At 37.2% G+C, this 17,582-nt stretch overlaps 1 protein-coding gene across 5 annotated transcripts in view; it reads right to left on the minus strand.

Moving 5' to 3' along the window:
- Positions 1 to 17,582, minus strand: part of CLOCK (clock circadian regulator) — a 115,735-nt gene that overhangs the window by 18,106 nt on the left and 80,047 nt on the right. For all 5 annotated transcript variants that reach the window (XM_005877164.2, XM_014548482.1, XM_014548479.1 and 2 more), the window contains 5 exons: positions 16,745 to 16,820; positions 12,029 to 12,170; positions 10,139 to 10,239; positions 9,659 to 9,748; positions 6,254 to 6,406 (listed from right to left, as the gene is read on the minus strand). In XM_005877164.2, the coding sequence (XP_005877226.1) occupies positions 6,254 to 6,406; positions 9,659 to 9,748; positions 10,139 to 10,239; positions 12,029 to 12,170; positions 16,745 to 16,820 (562 nt within the window). The remainder of the gene's footprint in view (positions 1 to 6,253; positions 6,407 to 9,658; positions 9,749 to 10,138; positions 10,240 to 12,028; positions 12,171 to 16,744; positions 16,821 to 17,582) is intronic.

The following is a 17,582-nucleotide window of genomic DNA, read 5'->3' on the forward strand; positions in this document are numbered from 1 at the left end:
ATGTGTTGGCTGTTTCTCTCTCCATTCCTCCATTGCCATTCGTCTCTTTACTCTGTTGCGGAATATTCCTTGAGGTAGAGAGTAGTCAAGGAAATCAGGGCAATTTAGTCTGACCTCTATGCAAAGTCATCTTTAGGTGAAGTTATCTCTTAGTGTGTTGTTCTTTCCCTTGGAAGCTGACAGCTCTCTCTGGTAGTCTACAAGGCAAGGGCTAGTGAGTGCCCTGTCAACTTCACTTTAGATACAAATCCGCAAGGAAGTTCTATCCCCTCCCCTAGAACTTCCATTCCAGTCTTCCCCTGATTAAACACTCACTAACAAAGAAGGTTTACATAGTCCTTTTATTGTGGCTCAATTAGGTATCAAATAGGAAGACAAGGAGTTTTAACTAATGAGCCTTCCCTTTATATCATACAGTGTGGAAGAGGGATAAGTTTCACAGTCTTCACTTTTGGGAGGGGGATGTCCATATCTCTCTGATTTTCATCTTCAGGGCCCCTTTAGTTTTTGGTGTACCCATCTACCTGCTTGGGAAATTACATCCATCACTCAAAAGAAGACTGGGCCCTGGTCTTTACTTGTATTAAGAATTTGGCAAGATGCTAGTGGAGGCTTTTCTCTGCTTAACCTTTGCCTGCTTTGAAAAATGAAAGGACAGCCTATGGTCCTAGGAGTGGGATAAAGTCATGAAGAGTTCTGATTTCAGTTCATTTCCCTTAACACAATAGAACTGCACCCCGATTCGTAACAAATATCCTAATAGCAAATACAGATCATCATAGTAAATATTAATTTGCTTTCAAAGATGATATAATCTAGCTTCATATGAGAAAAGCTAGTTCTTAATAACATCATTTTGACCTTTTCCTTATGAAATAATAATACTGGCATCATACTAAGGAATTTTTGTAAAAATAATATTATGAATTTGCATAAATTATAAGGTTTTTATCCCTTCAATATTAGCTGAGAATGGGTTTCTTTTAGCTATTTTAGAAGGTAGTCATCTACTCAAAATAAGTTGTTTTTAACATCCAAATCCCCTGCCCAATAGAAGGGGTGGTGGGATGCCTTTTTTCATAGGTGGGCATATGTCCTTTATGATTGGTATTTCTGTCTTCTTGGGATATATTCCTAGAAGTGGGATTACTGGGTCAAATGGGAGTTCCATTTTAAATTTTTTTAGGAAAACTCCATACTGTTTTCCACAGTGGCTGCACCAGTCTGCATTCCCACCAACAGTGTACAACGGTTCCTTTTTCTCCACATCCTCGCCAGCACTTGTCATTTGTTGATTTGTTAATGATAGCCATCCTGACAGGTGTGAGATGGTATCTCATCATTGTTTTGATTTGCATCTCTCGGCTGATTTGTGACTTTGAACATTTCTTCATATGTCTCTTGGCCTTCTGTATGTCCACTTTCGAAAAGTGTCTATATAGGTCCTTTACCCATTTTTGATTGGATTATTTGTCTTCCTTTTGTTAAGTTGTATGAGTTCCCTATAGACTTTGGAGATTAAACCCTTATCGGTGATAACATTTGCAAATATGTTCTCCCATGCAGTGGGCTTTCTTGTTGTTTTGTTGATGTGTTCTTTTGCTGTGCAGAAGCTTTTATTTTGATGTAGTTTCATTTGTTTATTTTCTCCTTTGTTTCTATTGTTGTAGGAGATGTGTCAGTGAACATACTGCTACGAGCTAAATCTGATATTTTGCTGTCTATGTATTCTAAGATTTTTGTGGTAGATTTTTATGGTTTCCCATCTTATGTTTAAGTCCTTCATCCATTTTGAGTTTGTTTTTGTGTATGGTGTAAGTATGGGGTCTAGTTTCATTTGTTTGCATGTATCTGTCCAATTTTCCCAACATTGAAGAGACTGTCTTGACTCCATTGTATGCTCGTGCCTCTTTGTCAAATTATATATATATATATGTATAATTAAAAATATATTTTTATGGATTTCAGAGAGGGAGGGAGAGGGAGAGAGAGAAACATCAATGATGAGAAAGAATCATTGATCAGCTGCCTCCTGCACATTCCCTACTGGGGATCAAGCCTGCAACACAGGCATGTTCCCTGACCTGGAATCGAACCCAGGACCCTTCAGTCCACAAGCTGACACTCTATCCACTGAGCCAAACCGGCTAGGGCTTGTCAAATATTAATTGAGCATAATGGTTTGGGTCGATTTCTGGGTTCTCTGTTCTGCTCTACTGGTCTATATGTCTGTTCTTGTGCCAGTACTATGCAGTTTTGAGAACAGTGGCTTTGTAATATAACTTGATATCTGTAATGTGATCACACCAACTTTGTTCTTTTTTTCTCAGGATTGCTGTGGCTATTGAGGGTCTTTTTTTTTTTTTTAATTCCATATAAATTTTTGGAGAGTTTGTTCTAGTTTTGTGAAATATGTCGTTGGTATGTTTAGGATATTAGGCTTTTATTATATAGAATGGCCATTTTTTACAACAGCCACAACACAAAAACAGGTTTCTTCCTCCTAACTCATATGCTTATCTGTTCTTCTCTAAAGATTCTGAGGAGAGGACAAGTTCTCATGAGTCCTGGAATGGCTGAAGAAAGTATACCTCCATCATTAACATATAAAGAGAGGATGCTAATGGGTGGGCATTGTGATATTTAAACCAGTCACAACCAAAATACAGAACCAGAGATGATGTTCAGATGAACATTTACTCATGAAAACAGGTGGAGGAAATAAGATAAATAAAACAAACTAGGTATCAACCAACAGTTTTGCTTATTATTTTTGTCAGTCTTAAACATTTCAGCAAAAGTGTGAAATATCATCTGCTGGAATGCCATTGGTATTTTAATGGGGATTGCATTGAAGCTATAGATTGCTTTGGGTAGTATGGACATTTTAATGATGTTGATTCTACCAATCAATGAACACGGTATATTCTTCCACTTGTTTATATTTTCCTCTATCTCTTTTTTCAACGTCCTGTCGTTTTCCAAGTACAGGACTTTTACCTCCTTAGTTAAGTTTATTCTTAGGTATCTTAATTTTTTTGATGCAATGGTAAATGAGATTTTTTAAAAAATTTATTTCTGTGAGTTCATTATTGGTGTATAAAAATGCCATAGATTTCTGGATGATAATTTTGTATCCTGCTACATTGCCAAATTCATTTATTAAGTCTAATAATTTTTTGATCGTGTCTTTAGGGTTTTCTATGTACAATATGTCATCTGTGAATGACAGTTTTACTTCTTTTCCAATTTGGATGCCTTTTATTTCTTCTTCTTGTCTGATCGCTATGGCTAGCACTTCCAGTGCTATGTCGAACAGGAGTGGTGAAAATGGAAATCCCTGTCTTGTTCCTGTTCTTAGGTGAAATGGTTTTAGTTTTTGCCCATCGAGTATGATGTTGGCTGTGGGTTTGTCATATAAGGCTTTTATTATGTTGAGGTGTGATCCCTCTGTTCCCACTTTGCTGAGAGTTATTTATCAAGAAAGGGTGTTGGATTTTGTCGAATGCTTTTTCTGCATCCATTGATATGATTATGTGGTTTTTGTCTCTCAATTTGTTTATATGATGTATCACGTTTATTGATTTGTGGATATTTTACCAGTCTTGCTTCCCCGGTAAAAATCCCACTTGGTCATGGTGTATGTGTAGTACTGGTTTTATGTTTTAACATAGACTCCTTTAGTTTTCTCTTGTCTTAGAAGCTCTTTATGCTTTAATTCTAAATGATAAATTTGCTGGGTAGAGTAATTGTGGTTGTAGGTCCTTGTTTTTTTCATCACTTTGCATATTTTGTGCCAACCCCTTCTCACTTGCAAAGATTCTGTTAAGAAATTATTTGATAATCTTATGGGAGCTCCCTTCTAGATAAATGCTTATCTCTTGCTACTTTTAAGATTCTCTCTTCAGCTTTAACCTTTGGGATTTTAATTATGATATGTCTTGGTGTAGGAATCTTTGAGTTCATCTTTTTGAACTCTCTGCACTTCCTGGACTTGTATGTCTATTTCCTTCATCATGTTAGGGAAATTTTCTTCATTAATTTTCAATTCCTCTCTTTCTTCTCCTTCAGATACACCTATGATGCAAATGTTAGGGACACTTGATGTTGTCCCAGAAGCCCCGTAAACTATCCTCATATTTTTGGATTCTTTTTTCTTTTTGTTGTTCTGTTGCATGTCTTCTGCTACCTTATCTTTCAAATCAGACTGGATCCTTTGCTTCATATACTAGTAATCTGTTGATTCTAACGTATTCTTCATTTCAGTCTTGTTTTCTATCTCCATTTTCGATCCTTTGCTTCATATACTAGTAATCTGTTGATTCTCTCTAATGTATTCTTCATTTCAGTCTTGTTTTCTATCTCCATTTTTTTAAAAAACCCTCACTGGAGGATATGTTTATTAATTTCAGAGAGAGAGAAATATTGATGTAAGAGAGAAGCATCGATCGGTTGCCTCCCATACACGACCCTTCGAATTCCAACCTAGGTAAGTGCCCTGATCAAGAATCAAACTGGCAACCTTTTGGTATACGGGACGACACTCCAACCAACTGAGCCACCAATCCAGGGCTCTGTCTCCATTTTTATATTTCCTGTCTCTATGTCGAAGTTCTCTCTGTGATCTTTGAGCATTTTTATAACCAGTGTTTCAAACTCTGCACCTAGTAGACTGCTTGTCTCCATTTTGTTTAGTTCTTTTCCTGGAACTTTGTTCTGTTCTTTCATTTGAGTCATTTCTTTTGTCTCCTCATTTCTGCTGCCTCCTTGTGTTTGCTTCTAGGTATCAGGTAGAGCTGCTACATATCCTGGTCTTGGTAGAGGGGCCTTATGTAGTAGGTGTTTGTGGGGCCCAATGGTGCACTCTCCCTGATCATCTGAGCTAAGTGCTCCAGATGTGTGGGTTGTGTGTGCCCTTCTGTTATAGTTGAGCCTTGATTGCTGGTGGACAGGACTAACCCTCAAGCTAATAGACTGTGAGGACTGGCCATGACTACAGTGGAGGAGCTGTTATGCAGGAGCTGACCCTATGGTGCAGGACCCGCTTTAGGAGGGCTCTGGTACCTGGTGAGTCTGCCCTTTGACTTATTTGTGGAGGTGGTTGGGTGGTGCTCTGGTGTAGACTGAAGTGGTCACCAGGTATGTTGGTTCTGGGGCCTCTTTGTAGGTGCAGGCCAAGGTTAGCTGCTGTCTATCTCCTGCCCAGGGCCACTTGGTATCAGCTACAAAGTGATCTGCAGATGACTACCACTTGTGCTGGGTTTGGAAGTGCTTGGCTCGAGAGGCTAAGCTGCTAACTGAGGCCAGCTTCCACTAGTGCTGGGCTTGTGGCTACTTAGGAAGAAGTATGGGGCATGCTGAGACCAGATGCTGCTTGTTTGGGGTTGTGAACCTTTGAGAGATTTTAGGAAAGTCCGCAGCATGAGCCAAGACAGGCCGTCTATATTGAAAAGCCACTGGAAAAAGCTTGGGTGGAAGGGGTTTCAGGGAATCACCAGGGCAGGGGGAACAGTGATAGCCAGATTGATGGAGGCTCAAGATATGGTGCATGCCTGCACCTGCAGGGGGAGAGCTTAGCAAACAATGGCTTCTGCCAGCCCTTCTGTCTGGGAGAAAGCTGCCCCTCCGGTCCTCACCCTAACCTAAAGCCAGACATTTCAGTTCCTCCCTGTATGTCCCTGGCATTTTTTGAGCTGCTGCCTCAGTGCTGAAGTTCAGAGGGAATAACACCCTATGTGCAGACACTGTAAAAGGGAGGACTGGGACTCCAGCAGCTCTCTCTCTTACTCACCCACAATTTGTTCTGGTTTTCACAGTCAGAAGTTATGGGGACTTCTCTTCCTAACGGTGAAACCCTGGGTTGGGGGAGCCTGGCATGAGGCTGGGACCCCTTGCTCCTCAGGGGCATCTGAGATATCCCTGCACATTCTCAACCACCAAACATGGATGTAGGACTAGCCCCTTTCGCATATCTGCCCCTCCTACCAATTTCAACATGGCTTCTTCTGTATATTCTTAGTTATAGGACTTCGGTTCAGCTAGACTTCAGGTAGTTTTCAATGATGGCTGTTCTGGAATTTAGTTGTAATTTTGATGTGGTCATGGGAGGAGGCGAATACAGCATTTACCTATTCTGCCATCTTGACCAGGAGCTTCTCTTGCATGTCATTTTTAATTAAAAATAGTCTATTTCCCTAAAAAATTAAAATGTGATTGGCATGCTTTGTTAAAATCAAATATAGTAATATCTTACCTGTAGCCCTTGACCATGGACCATTTGAAGTTGTTCTTGAATTTTTCTTAGTTCTTCTTGTTGCCGATGAATATTCGCCTCTATCATTCGTGTCCGTTGTTCCAATTGGTCTTTCAGATGCTGCATGGCTCCTAATTGTGCTGAAAACTGAAACTGAAGTATCATGAATGAAAAAAGTGTAAAGGATTTTAGAATTACTTATTTCTCATAATTGTGCAATGAGAAAAGCAAGCAGTATATCATGAGCTAAGAATGTCTTGCCAGTTATCAATGGATGCCTATCAGCTAATTTACCCATCTTTGCTTGCCTTTGTCATACTGGAGCTGGACTCTACAAATAGTTCTCCTTTGCCAGCAGGCACAAACTGAGTGACACCAGTTTATGGTGCTGGAGGATACTGCAAAGGGAGGTGCTTATCTTTCTGGTTCTGGTGTTCTTCCTTCTTGCTCTTCTGCCAGTGGATAGCTTCCTACTAGGTCTTATCCACCCTAGCAGGTGGTTCTCTAGCAAGTCTCACTAGGATCCAAGTGGTTAGCTTCCCAGCAAATTTTATTGGTACCCCAGCAGGTGGCTTCCTTTTCTCTAGCCCTAGTCTGTGACACCTCAGTGAACTTCTCTACCATCCACTGGCTACAGCCACACCTCCCCCAGTGGGATCTGAGTCTCAGCCTGGCCTAGAAGAGAAGTTTAGGGGAGGGGTTGAGGAAGTCTTCCAAGTTGTTCCTTCCTTGGGTACTCTCCCTTTCACTATGGTTAGAGTTGCTCTCTATATCTGTTATCTCTGTAGTCTTAAGAATTTAGTAGTTAATCCCTGTTACTAGTTAACAACCTATATATATAAAAGCCTAAGCAACCAAATGACTGGTCACTATGATGCGCACTGACTACCAGGGGGCAGACGCTCAAAACATGAGCTGCCCCTTGGTGGTCAGTGTGCTCCCACAGTGGGAGTGCCGCTCAGCTGACAGATGGGCGCCAGACAAGGGCTCATGGCTGGCCACCGCAGCAGAGTGGCAGCGAGTCTACCGAGCGGCGGTGGCGGCAGGCACAGTGGGGCAGGGATGAGCAGGAGTGGCAGGCAGGAGAAGCAGGCAGCTTTGGACTGCCAGTTTCTGCCTCATCCCCGCAGGCTATGCCAAATCCGTGCACTGGGCCTCTATCGTTTTATAATACCCCTGTTCATATTTTTGACTCCTGAATGCATCTTGACTGATTAAAAGTACACAGTGATGTTAAAAAACCTGAGATCATATTGTAGATCCATCACTTTAGAACAAATTACTTAATTTGATTTCTACCCTTTAACAATGGAAAAAGTAGCCTGCACGTAGAGTTATTCATATCAAATTCTGACATCCCCAGAATATCCTCTTTGTGCACATCATTAGGAACTTACAGAAATCTGACAGATAACCAACCATAATATTTTTCTCATATTTTCAACTGAAACTGTTCTTGGGTTAAGTACAAAACATAAGCTTTTAAAGACTAAGCAATTATGAATTAATGAATACATACATGAATGAAAAAAAGTTATTCTATTAACAGGGCTTTCAGTCTTACTTATTTCTCTATGGTTTACCTGAGTGATAAGCAGTTTTTATTTACCACTGCTTGAAATTGAGCCATATTTGGGGATTCACTACTTAAGTCTACACTTAATTATTTTAATTACACTCATTTAATTTTTTCCATGAATATTCAGCACAGGATACAGTATAAGAGCAGGAAGAATTTTATTTTATTGGAAATCTGTCTGAGTCTTAAAATAGTCTTCCAAGAGTGAACTGCATCTAAAAGTGAGAAATGCCCCCCAAAAGCTTTTAGTCAACTTCAAAAGTTTGCATTGAGGATACAGAATATTACTTTCAAAGTATACAAACCCTTAACTTCTGAAGTTGATAATAACCAGACCATATATTAGATTACATATGGTGTTAGAAAATACTACAAATGTAGTACCTCAACTCTCTCATTCCTTTATTTTTTTAAATATTATTCAAAATGTTATATACAAATATATTTTATCCTAAGTAAATTTATTTATACCTTTGGATAATTACATTGCACCACTTACAGAACTTCTATTAAGTAGAAATAAGAAAATAGAAACAAAGAAAATAAATAAAATCATAGAACTAAGAGGCAAAGTATCTTTATGAACAAAACATATGAGATTTGAACACTTATTAACATTTTTGACACAGCAGATATTCTTTACTTCATGAACATATCCCTTTAAAATGTTAAATGCTTATTTAGTATCTTGAGATTAATGAACTAATATTGGAAGTATGTCTAAATTTTTACATAAAAATTGTTAACTTTCAGAATAAAAAGCATTTGAGGACTCAATGATGTTAAAAACTGTGACAACTGCATATAATATTTAATAACACAATGCTATTATAAACACCTTACATGATCATACATTGCTAAAAGTAAAAATTATGACGTTTAGGAAATTTAATGCATTGTCAATATATGTATATCAGTATTAATAAATAAATAAATGCCATATAAAGCAAAGGTATTTTTAAAAAAAATACTGTTTTTATCTATCATTATTAGAAATTAAAACACTGTTAAGTCAAGGTATATTTAATGCTAAACAAACCAGTAAGAAAATTTTGAATTATTTTTACTACTAGTCAGTAATTTTTTTAATGTGTCTGAGGCACTGAATGAGTACGGAATCATAAATTACACGCTGGGAATTTATAATAAAAAGCAATTTCTTGTCACTTTTGTAATACTTCTCCTTTGTCTTGTTAACTTCTGTATTTAGGCCTCCTTCAGGACTCAGATCAAGCAAAAATTCTTCCAGAATGTTTTCCTTCACTTTCTCAGGCTGCACTGTATCCATCTAATGTGTACACCTATCGGGCTATATAGACTATGTATTGAACTGCAGTTCTCGTCATTGTAAAAATATATTTTAGTATAGATATTACATATTTTGTACTATCACCACCTGCAATATCTGATACATACAAGAAATTCAATAATGTTCTATTTGTGAACAAATGAATGAATGCATGAAAATTACTTGATTCTTCCAATATCCATAGGAAGAACAAAATGAACAGCTATATTTCATCTGTATCACATTTCTACCTGCAGTGTTTCTCAATTGAGGTGTTATAGCATATTAAGCAGGTAATTCTTTGTTGTACAAAACTGTCATGAATCTTGAAAGATAATTAGCATCCCTGGTCCTTGCTTACTAAACTAAGGGCCAGTGGTACCCCTAAAACAACGACAATCAAAAATATCCCCAGATATTATTCTAAATGCCCACAGTTGAGATTACTGCATCTGTAAGAATATTTTTAAAATCTGTACTAACTTAAAAACAATTTATTATTTCAAAACACTCAACTGAAACAAACAAACAAAAATACCTGGGACATGCCTTGTGGAACTGGTAAATTTGTGGCTTGAGACATCACTGGCTGTGTTAATGATTGACCAATAGACTGGGAATTTATCGACTAGAAGCAAAATAGAAAACAACACTGGAGTGATGATCATTCCCATACATGAATATTTCCACCAGAAATACCATCATGGTATCTTTATAACTGAATTACAATTTGCCTCACACTTTTTTAGCTGAGTACAGGCATGTCTTCCCCTCTACATTGAAAATGCCTATTCCCTACTCATGTTTTTATCTTCCAAGGCATCTGCCACATTACCCTACATGGGCTCTCAATAAAAGCTGACTAGATTTAATTGGAAGTCATTAGTATTTAAACTCAGATGAACTATTTTAATCTTTATAGAATGGGAAAATGAACCAATGAGTTTCTAAACACTTGGATGATTGTTTTCCCCCTTTAATAAATCTTTATTCAGAAGAATATTAACAAAAGAGTTACCTGAATACTAAATGATGACCTCCTTTGTGCCATCTTTTCATGAGCTGGTAAATGCTGTCTGGGAGGAGTGCTAGTATCCGTTGGGATCTTTGTTGGTGTTGCTGAGATTAGTCAACAAAAACAGAAGAGAATTAGTACTTTATAAAATACAGTTTTCAAAAATGAATCTTAAAACATACTTCAGTGAATAAAAATAAGGTTTTTGAGTTCCTTTTCTAAATTATTCAATAAAAGTGAAATCTATAACAATAAGATGATTCTTTTTAATTACTCCTTTTTTAAGGACAAAGAAAGGTTTGAAATAGAAAAACTTCAAATATAATAATGATATGACTCCTATAACTCAATAATAAAAAAATGAATTCAACTGAAAAATGGCCTAAGAAATTGAATAGACATTTCTCTAAAGAAGACATACAAAAGACCAACCAGTATATGAAAAAATGCTCAACATCACAATCATGAGAGAAATGCAAATCAAAACCATAATAAGATATTACCTCACACCAGTCAGGATGGCTATTAATTAAAAAAACAAAACACAAAAAAGACAAGTGTTTGCAAGAATGTGAAGTAACTAGAATTCTTGCACACTGTTAGTAGGGATACAAAACAGTACAGCAATTGGAAAACAGGGTGGAGGTTTCGCAAAAAAATTAAAAACAGAACTACCATATACGATCCACCAATCCCATTTTTGAGTATTTATAAAAAATAATTGAAATTAGGATCTTGAAAAATATTAGCACTCCTATGTTCACTGCAACATTATTCATAATAGCCAAGAATTTGAAACAAGCTATATGTCTATTTACAGATGAATGGATAAACAAAATGTGGTATATACAGCAGTGGGCAAAAGTAGGTTTACAGTTGTTCATATGGAAAATAATTAATAAATAATACAAAAATAAACCTGTGTTTCACATACTCACAACTGTAAACCTACTTTTGCCCACCACTGTTTATAAACAATGGAATACTATTCAATCTTAAAAAAGAAGGAAATTATATAATATGCAACAACTGGATGAACCTTGAGGACATTAGGCTAAGCGAAATAAGCAATGACAGAAAGATGAGGAGTGCGTGACTCCATTATCTGAGATATCTAAAATAGTCAAATTTGTTGAATTAAAGAGAATGGTGGTTGCCAAGGGCTGGGCAGAGGGAAAGTGGGGAGTTACTAATCACTGAGCATAAAATTACAGTTAAGCATGATGAATAAGCTCTAGAGATTTACAATACAGCACTGTACCTATAGTCAACAATAACACTGTACACTTAAACATTTAACAGGGTAGGTCTCATTTTAAGTGTTCTTACCACAATAAAATAATATTTTTTTGAAAAGAAACAGCTATAGTAGGGGAAAATTTTTTCCCTAAGATTTCAGAAATCCTATGTTTAACCTCTGATGTTCTACCGACAATGTTGAGTAGTTCACCACAACCTCTTTTCTCCTTACTATTATATATATAGTTTTAATACCATGAGATATTAAAAATTACTCTTTTAAAAAAAGGTTACTAATAACAATTATGCAAGTCTTCATAAAGACTCTTTAAAAACTTTCAAAAAGCAAATTTGAAGAATACTTACTGGCTTTACAAGTAAAAGAAATAAAAGGAATAAACAGTTTTGCTTTCTTTTTGAGGGAATTAAAAACAACAACATCAACATTACTACACATATATTTTATAGGTTACTTCATAAACTTAATTCTTTGTTAAATGTGAGCAATATGCCTCTTACTCACTGAAAAGTTTAATATATTTTGAAATGTAAAAACTATTTTAAAGTACCATTTGATTAACAATACTGATACTAGTAACACAATTTAGAAACAATCTCTTTAAAGGAAGTCTGCTTTCAAGCTAGAGTACTCACAGGATGGGTCTGAGACTGCAGTGTGAGATGATTTTCTTGAACTACGGGAGGAAGCAGAAGGGGTTGGGCTGTGATCAAACCTTTCCAATGCTTCCTTGAGACTGACTGTGTTTATACGGTTATCAGACCCAGAATCTTGGCTCTAAGGAGAAAGAGTAAAATAAATGTTTTCTTGTGGTTCAGTTCAGAGACCCCAAATTATCAATATTGCTTACTAAGCCTTCTCCCCCAAAATCAGTTTTCACTCATAACAAAGCAATGATATTTGTGTATTAAATAAAAAAATAAAAATTTATTTTTTATAGCCAGATGGTTTTGGCTTCATTCTCGATTTAAAGAAACAACAGATGCAAAAGAATGAAGGTGTACTCTTACCATATACCATACGCAAAAACAAACTCAAAATGGATCAAAGACCTACCTAATCATAAGAGCTAAAAACTATGAAACTTCCAGAAGGAGCAAAGCTTTATGACCTTGGATTGGCCAATAACTTCTTATATCTGACATTAAATGCACAAGCAACAAAAGTGCACCAGAGAAAAGTATACCAGAGTGGAAAGGCAACCCATGGAATGAGACAAAACATTTACAAGTCATTTACCTGATAATAAATTAATACCCAGAACATATAAAAAACTCTATAATTCAACAGCAACGCCCCCCCAAATAATCCAGTTAAAAAACTAGTAATGATCTTGCAGACATTTCTCCAAAGAAGATATAGAGATGATCAATAAAGAAAAGATGCTCAATATCAACAATCATTAGAGAAACACAAATCAAAACCACAATAATATATTACTTCACATCCATCAGAATGGCTATTATAAGGGGGGGGGGCACACAGAAAATAACCAGTGTTGGTGAGAATATGAAGAAATTGGAATTCCTGTGCACTGCTGATGGAAATGTAAACTAATGCAGCTACTATGAAAAACAGTAAGATGGTTGCTTAAAAATTAAACATAGAGCCCAGCAGAGTGGCTCAATTGGTTGGAGCATCATCTGTGCATTGAAGTTTGCCAGTTCGATTCCCAGTCAGAGCACATACCAGGTTTTTGGGCTTGATCCCCACCTGGGTGCATACAGAAGGCAACTGATCAATGTTTCTCTCTCACATCAATGTCTCTGTCTGTCTCTCTCTCCTCCCCCCTTCAACCCTATAAGCATATCCTTGGGTGAGGATGGATGGATAGATAGATAGATAGATAGATAGATAGATAGATAGATAGATAGATTAGATTAGATAGATAAATAGATAGATAAATAACCAGCTGGTATAGCTCAGTGGCTGAGTGTCGACCCATTAACCAGGAGGTCACAGTTGAATTCCCAGTCAGGGCACCTGAGGGGTTGTGAGCTCAATCCCCAGTAGGGGGGGTGCAGGAGGCAGCTAATATATGGTTCTCTCCCATCATTGATGTTTCTCGCACTCTCTCTCTCCCTCCTCTCTCTGAAATCAATAAAAACATACCTTTAATAAACAAACAAACAAAAAATTACCATATGATCCAACAATTCCATTTCTGAGTATATGCTCAAAAAATTGAGAGCAAAGGCTCAAACAAATATTTGTACACCCATGTTCATAGGTGCATTATTCACAATAGCCAAAAGATAGATGCAACCCAAGTTCTAATGATGAACAAGTAGATAACAAAAATGTGGCATATACACACAATTAAATATTATTCAGGAAATTCTGTCACATGTTACAACATGGATAAACCTTGAGGACATTATGCCAAGTCAAATAAGCCAGTCACATGAGGACAATTACTGTATGATCCCACCTGTATGTGGTGCCTAAGGGGAGTCAAATTAATAGAAAGTAGATTGGTGGTGGCCAGAGGCTTGAGAAGGAGGGAATGGGGAGTCATGGTTTAATGAGTATGGATATGGAGTTTCAGCTTTGGAAGATGAAAAAGTTTGGTGGCTAGTGGTGATGACTGCACACCAGTGTGAATGTATTTAATGCCACTGAACTGTACACTTAATACTGGATAAAATGGTAAATTTTGTTATGTGTATTTATCACATTAAAGCAATAAAGAAAGTGTAAAAAATAAACATCAGAATAAAGATGGCACTTTATAGACAAGGTACTATAAGCATCTTTGTAAATACAGCATTTGATTGCTCAAAATCTTCCTCTTCACTCCAACACTGACTTTTCTACAGAATTTCAATATCCATGTGGATGATTCATCCAAAAGTCTGTCCTGGCCTCTCAGCTTTCTAGGAACTCCTCATCTCCAACAATGTTTTCCTCTACTCCACGTTAGGTGTAATCCCTACACCTCCTAGGACAACTTAGCTTTCTGGTTTACTCCTACCTCACGGCTATTTCACGCCCAAACATTAATGTTTAGCATTTGGTTGTTATCTCTCTCTACATCCATTCCTTTGGTTATCAAATTTAGACTTGTGACTTTAAAACCACCCTACACTGAAGTTTCTCAAAAATATATCTCAAATGGACCTAACTCCCAGTAGAACATGGTGGTAGCAATAATCATGGTGAGAAAGCGGATGGAGTATGTTTTGGAAGTAGGGCTAGTTGAATTTACTAGGATTGGACACTGGCATGAGGGAAAATGAAGAAGCAAAGGGGAACAATCTATATTACTTTAGTTTCTATAATGGTCCTCATTTCCAGGAACCCTAGATTTAAAGCACTTTTCTCAGAAAATTTATTTTATTAGAACATACTGGATATTCTTCCTCTACATATACAAAGCTTCTTTAAAACATTCTTTCATGTGGGATCCATGAGAGCAGAGAACTTGTCTGTGTTATTCACTGCTGCATTCTTACCATCTAGACGCAGTGGTTCTCAACCTGTGGGTTGCGACCATCGGAAAACACATATAGCATATCAGATATTTACATTACGATTCATAACAGTAGCAAAATTACAGTTATGAAGTAGCAACGAAAATAATTTTATGGTTGGGGGTCACCAAAACATGAGGAACTGTATTAAAGGGTCGCGGCATTAGGAAGGTTGAGAACCACTGATTTGAGCCATGTCTGGTACTTCCTGGCACACGGAAGGTACTTAATAAGGTTTACTGAATGACTGAAAAATATCACCCATACTGTCCCTGGCACACTGCCTGTTTAACACACTTTTTATATAGATTCTTGCCTCTTCTCATTCCACTTATTTCTGCAAGTCGAAAATACCTGTGGTAGGCAATTTCTGACATGCCTCATGATGATTCCTACCTTGTGGTATTCACTCCCTTATATAATCCCTCCCCTTGAGTGTAGGCTGGACCTGGTGATTTGCTTCTCATGTACAGAACAGCAAGAGTGACGTGATATCACTTCTGTGATTAGGTTACCAAAGATTTTGACTTTCATCTTGCTGGTTTTCTCTCCCTGGATCTTCTTGCATACTTGCTCTGATGGAAAGGACCACCTGGAATGGAACTGAGGGTGACCTCTGGCCATCAGTCAGCAAGGAATCAAGAATTCGGCCCAAATGCCCATGAGGAATCAGATCTTTCCAACAATCAAAGCGAGCCTGGGGCAGGTTCTGCCCCAGGTGAACGTTGGATAACTGTGGCCTCCACACACCTGATTACACCTTGTAAGAGACCCAGGCTGACACCTTGACTGTAGCCTCCTGACCAATTCTGAACCAGAGGCCCCAACTACACTCTGCCTGGACTCTTAACCACAGAAACTAGGAGTTAATAACTATTATTTTACATCATTAAGTTTTGTTACACAGCCATAGGTAACTAATACACTACACTTCTACATGATATAATGAAAAGAGAAACCAGAGTTCAAATTCTGACCATAACTTCCCAGCCATCTGTCTTTTTATTTATATTTTTATTTTTTAAAATATATATTTTTTATTGATTTCAGAGAGGAAGAGAGAGGAGAGAGAGATAGAAACATCAATGATGAGAGAGAATCATCTATCGGCTGCCTCCTGCACGCTCCCCACTGGGATAGAGCCCACAATCTGGGCACGTGCCCCGACTGGGAATCAAACCATGACCTCCTGGTTCATTAAGTTGATGCTCAACCACTGAGCCACGCTAGCCGGGTGCCATGTGTCTTTTTAAAAAATATATTTTTTAATTGATTTCAGAAAGGAAGGAAGAGGGAGAGATGGATAGAAACATCAACGATGAGAATCACTGATTGGCTGCCTTCTGCATACCTCCTACTGGGGATCAAGCACACAACCCAAACATGTGCCCTGACCAGGAATCTAACTGTGACCTTCTGGTTCATAGGTCAATGCTCAATCACTGAGCCACACCAGCCAGGAGCCAGCCATGTGTCTTTAGGGGAGGTTTCCCCCCACCCTTAAAGCCTTTGTTTCAATATTTTGAAAGTGGGGATATTGCCTACCATGTAAGGATGTTTGAGGAGTAAAAGATATTTTGTAATTCATATAAAGAACCTACCCAGACCCTAACATATTATAGACAATTAATAAATGGTAGTTTAAATGTGAGATCTTACATGTCACTCATCCAATTATCACTAAACAGCAGGCCCTTCAAATCTTTTTTAGAAGCAGATGATGTTTTAAAATATTAAAGTAAAAATTTATAGCCCTGTCACAAGTGAGAAAATAAAATATTTGAAAAATAATTTTCCTATAAATTAGTGAATCTTGTCTTTCATTGCAAAGAAATAATTAAAACAAAACAAAACACAAAAAACCTGCAAGATACATACTTTGTCAGCAGCCATCTCAGGAAGAGACTCTTCAATGCCAAGTTCTCGTCGTCTTTCAGCCCTAACTTCTGCATAACTACAAATGAAAAAATATATAATTTTAGTGTTTCATCATTCATTTAAAATAATGCACAGGTGTACTCATTCACTGTTTGCTATGTGTCTTACTTGCTCATTACTAATTCCAGACTATTTTTCATGCACTACACAAACCTACAACATATGTACAATTAAAAGACAATGTACAATATCTTAACTAAAATTGCATTTTTCTAGGTATCTAAATTGAATTTTTCTAAGTATCTAATGTAAATGATTTGTAAATGCACAGTTCTTAAATTCAAATATATTAAATTTAAAAAGAGTATGCTTGTCTACTCAGTTTTTTAAAAATATATTTTTATTGATTTCAAAGAGGAAGGGAGAGGGGAGAGAGAGATAGAAACATCAATGATGAGAGAGAATCATTGACTGGTTGCCTCCTGCATGCCCCTACTAGGAATCGAGCCCGAAACCCTGGCATGTGCCCTTGACTGGAATTGAACCTGGGACCCTTCAGTCCGCAGGCTGACCAACACTCTATCCTCTGAGCCAAACAAGCTAGGGCTCAGTTTTCCTTTTATACAACTGACTCTGGTACAAAAAAAAAAATAGTTACAACTTCTGCTCTAAACCATAAAATTTATGTCAAGAATTATATATATACTAGAGGCCCGGTCAAATGAGGTGGCAAAAAAAAAAAAAAAAAAATAGTTACAACTTCTGCTCTAAACCATAAAATTTATGTCCTGTCTTATATATATACTAGAGGCCCGGTGCACAAAAATTTGTGCACTCG

The sequence above is a fragment of the Myotis brandtii genome, unplaced genomic scaffold (assembly GCF_000412655.1).
Source record: "Myotis brandtii unplaced genomic scaffold, ASM41265v1 scaffold51, whole genome shotgun sequence".
Taxonomy (NCBI): Eukaryota; Metazoa; Chordata; class Mammalia; order Chiroptera; family Vespertilionidae; genus Myotis; species Myotis brandtii.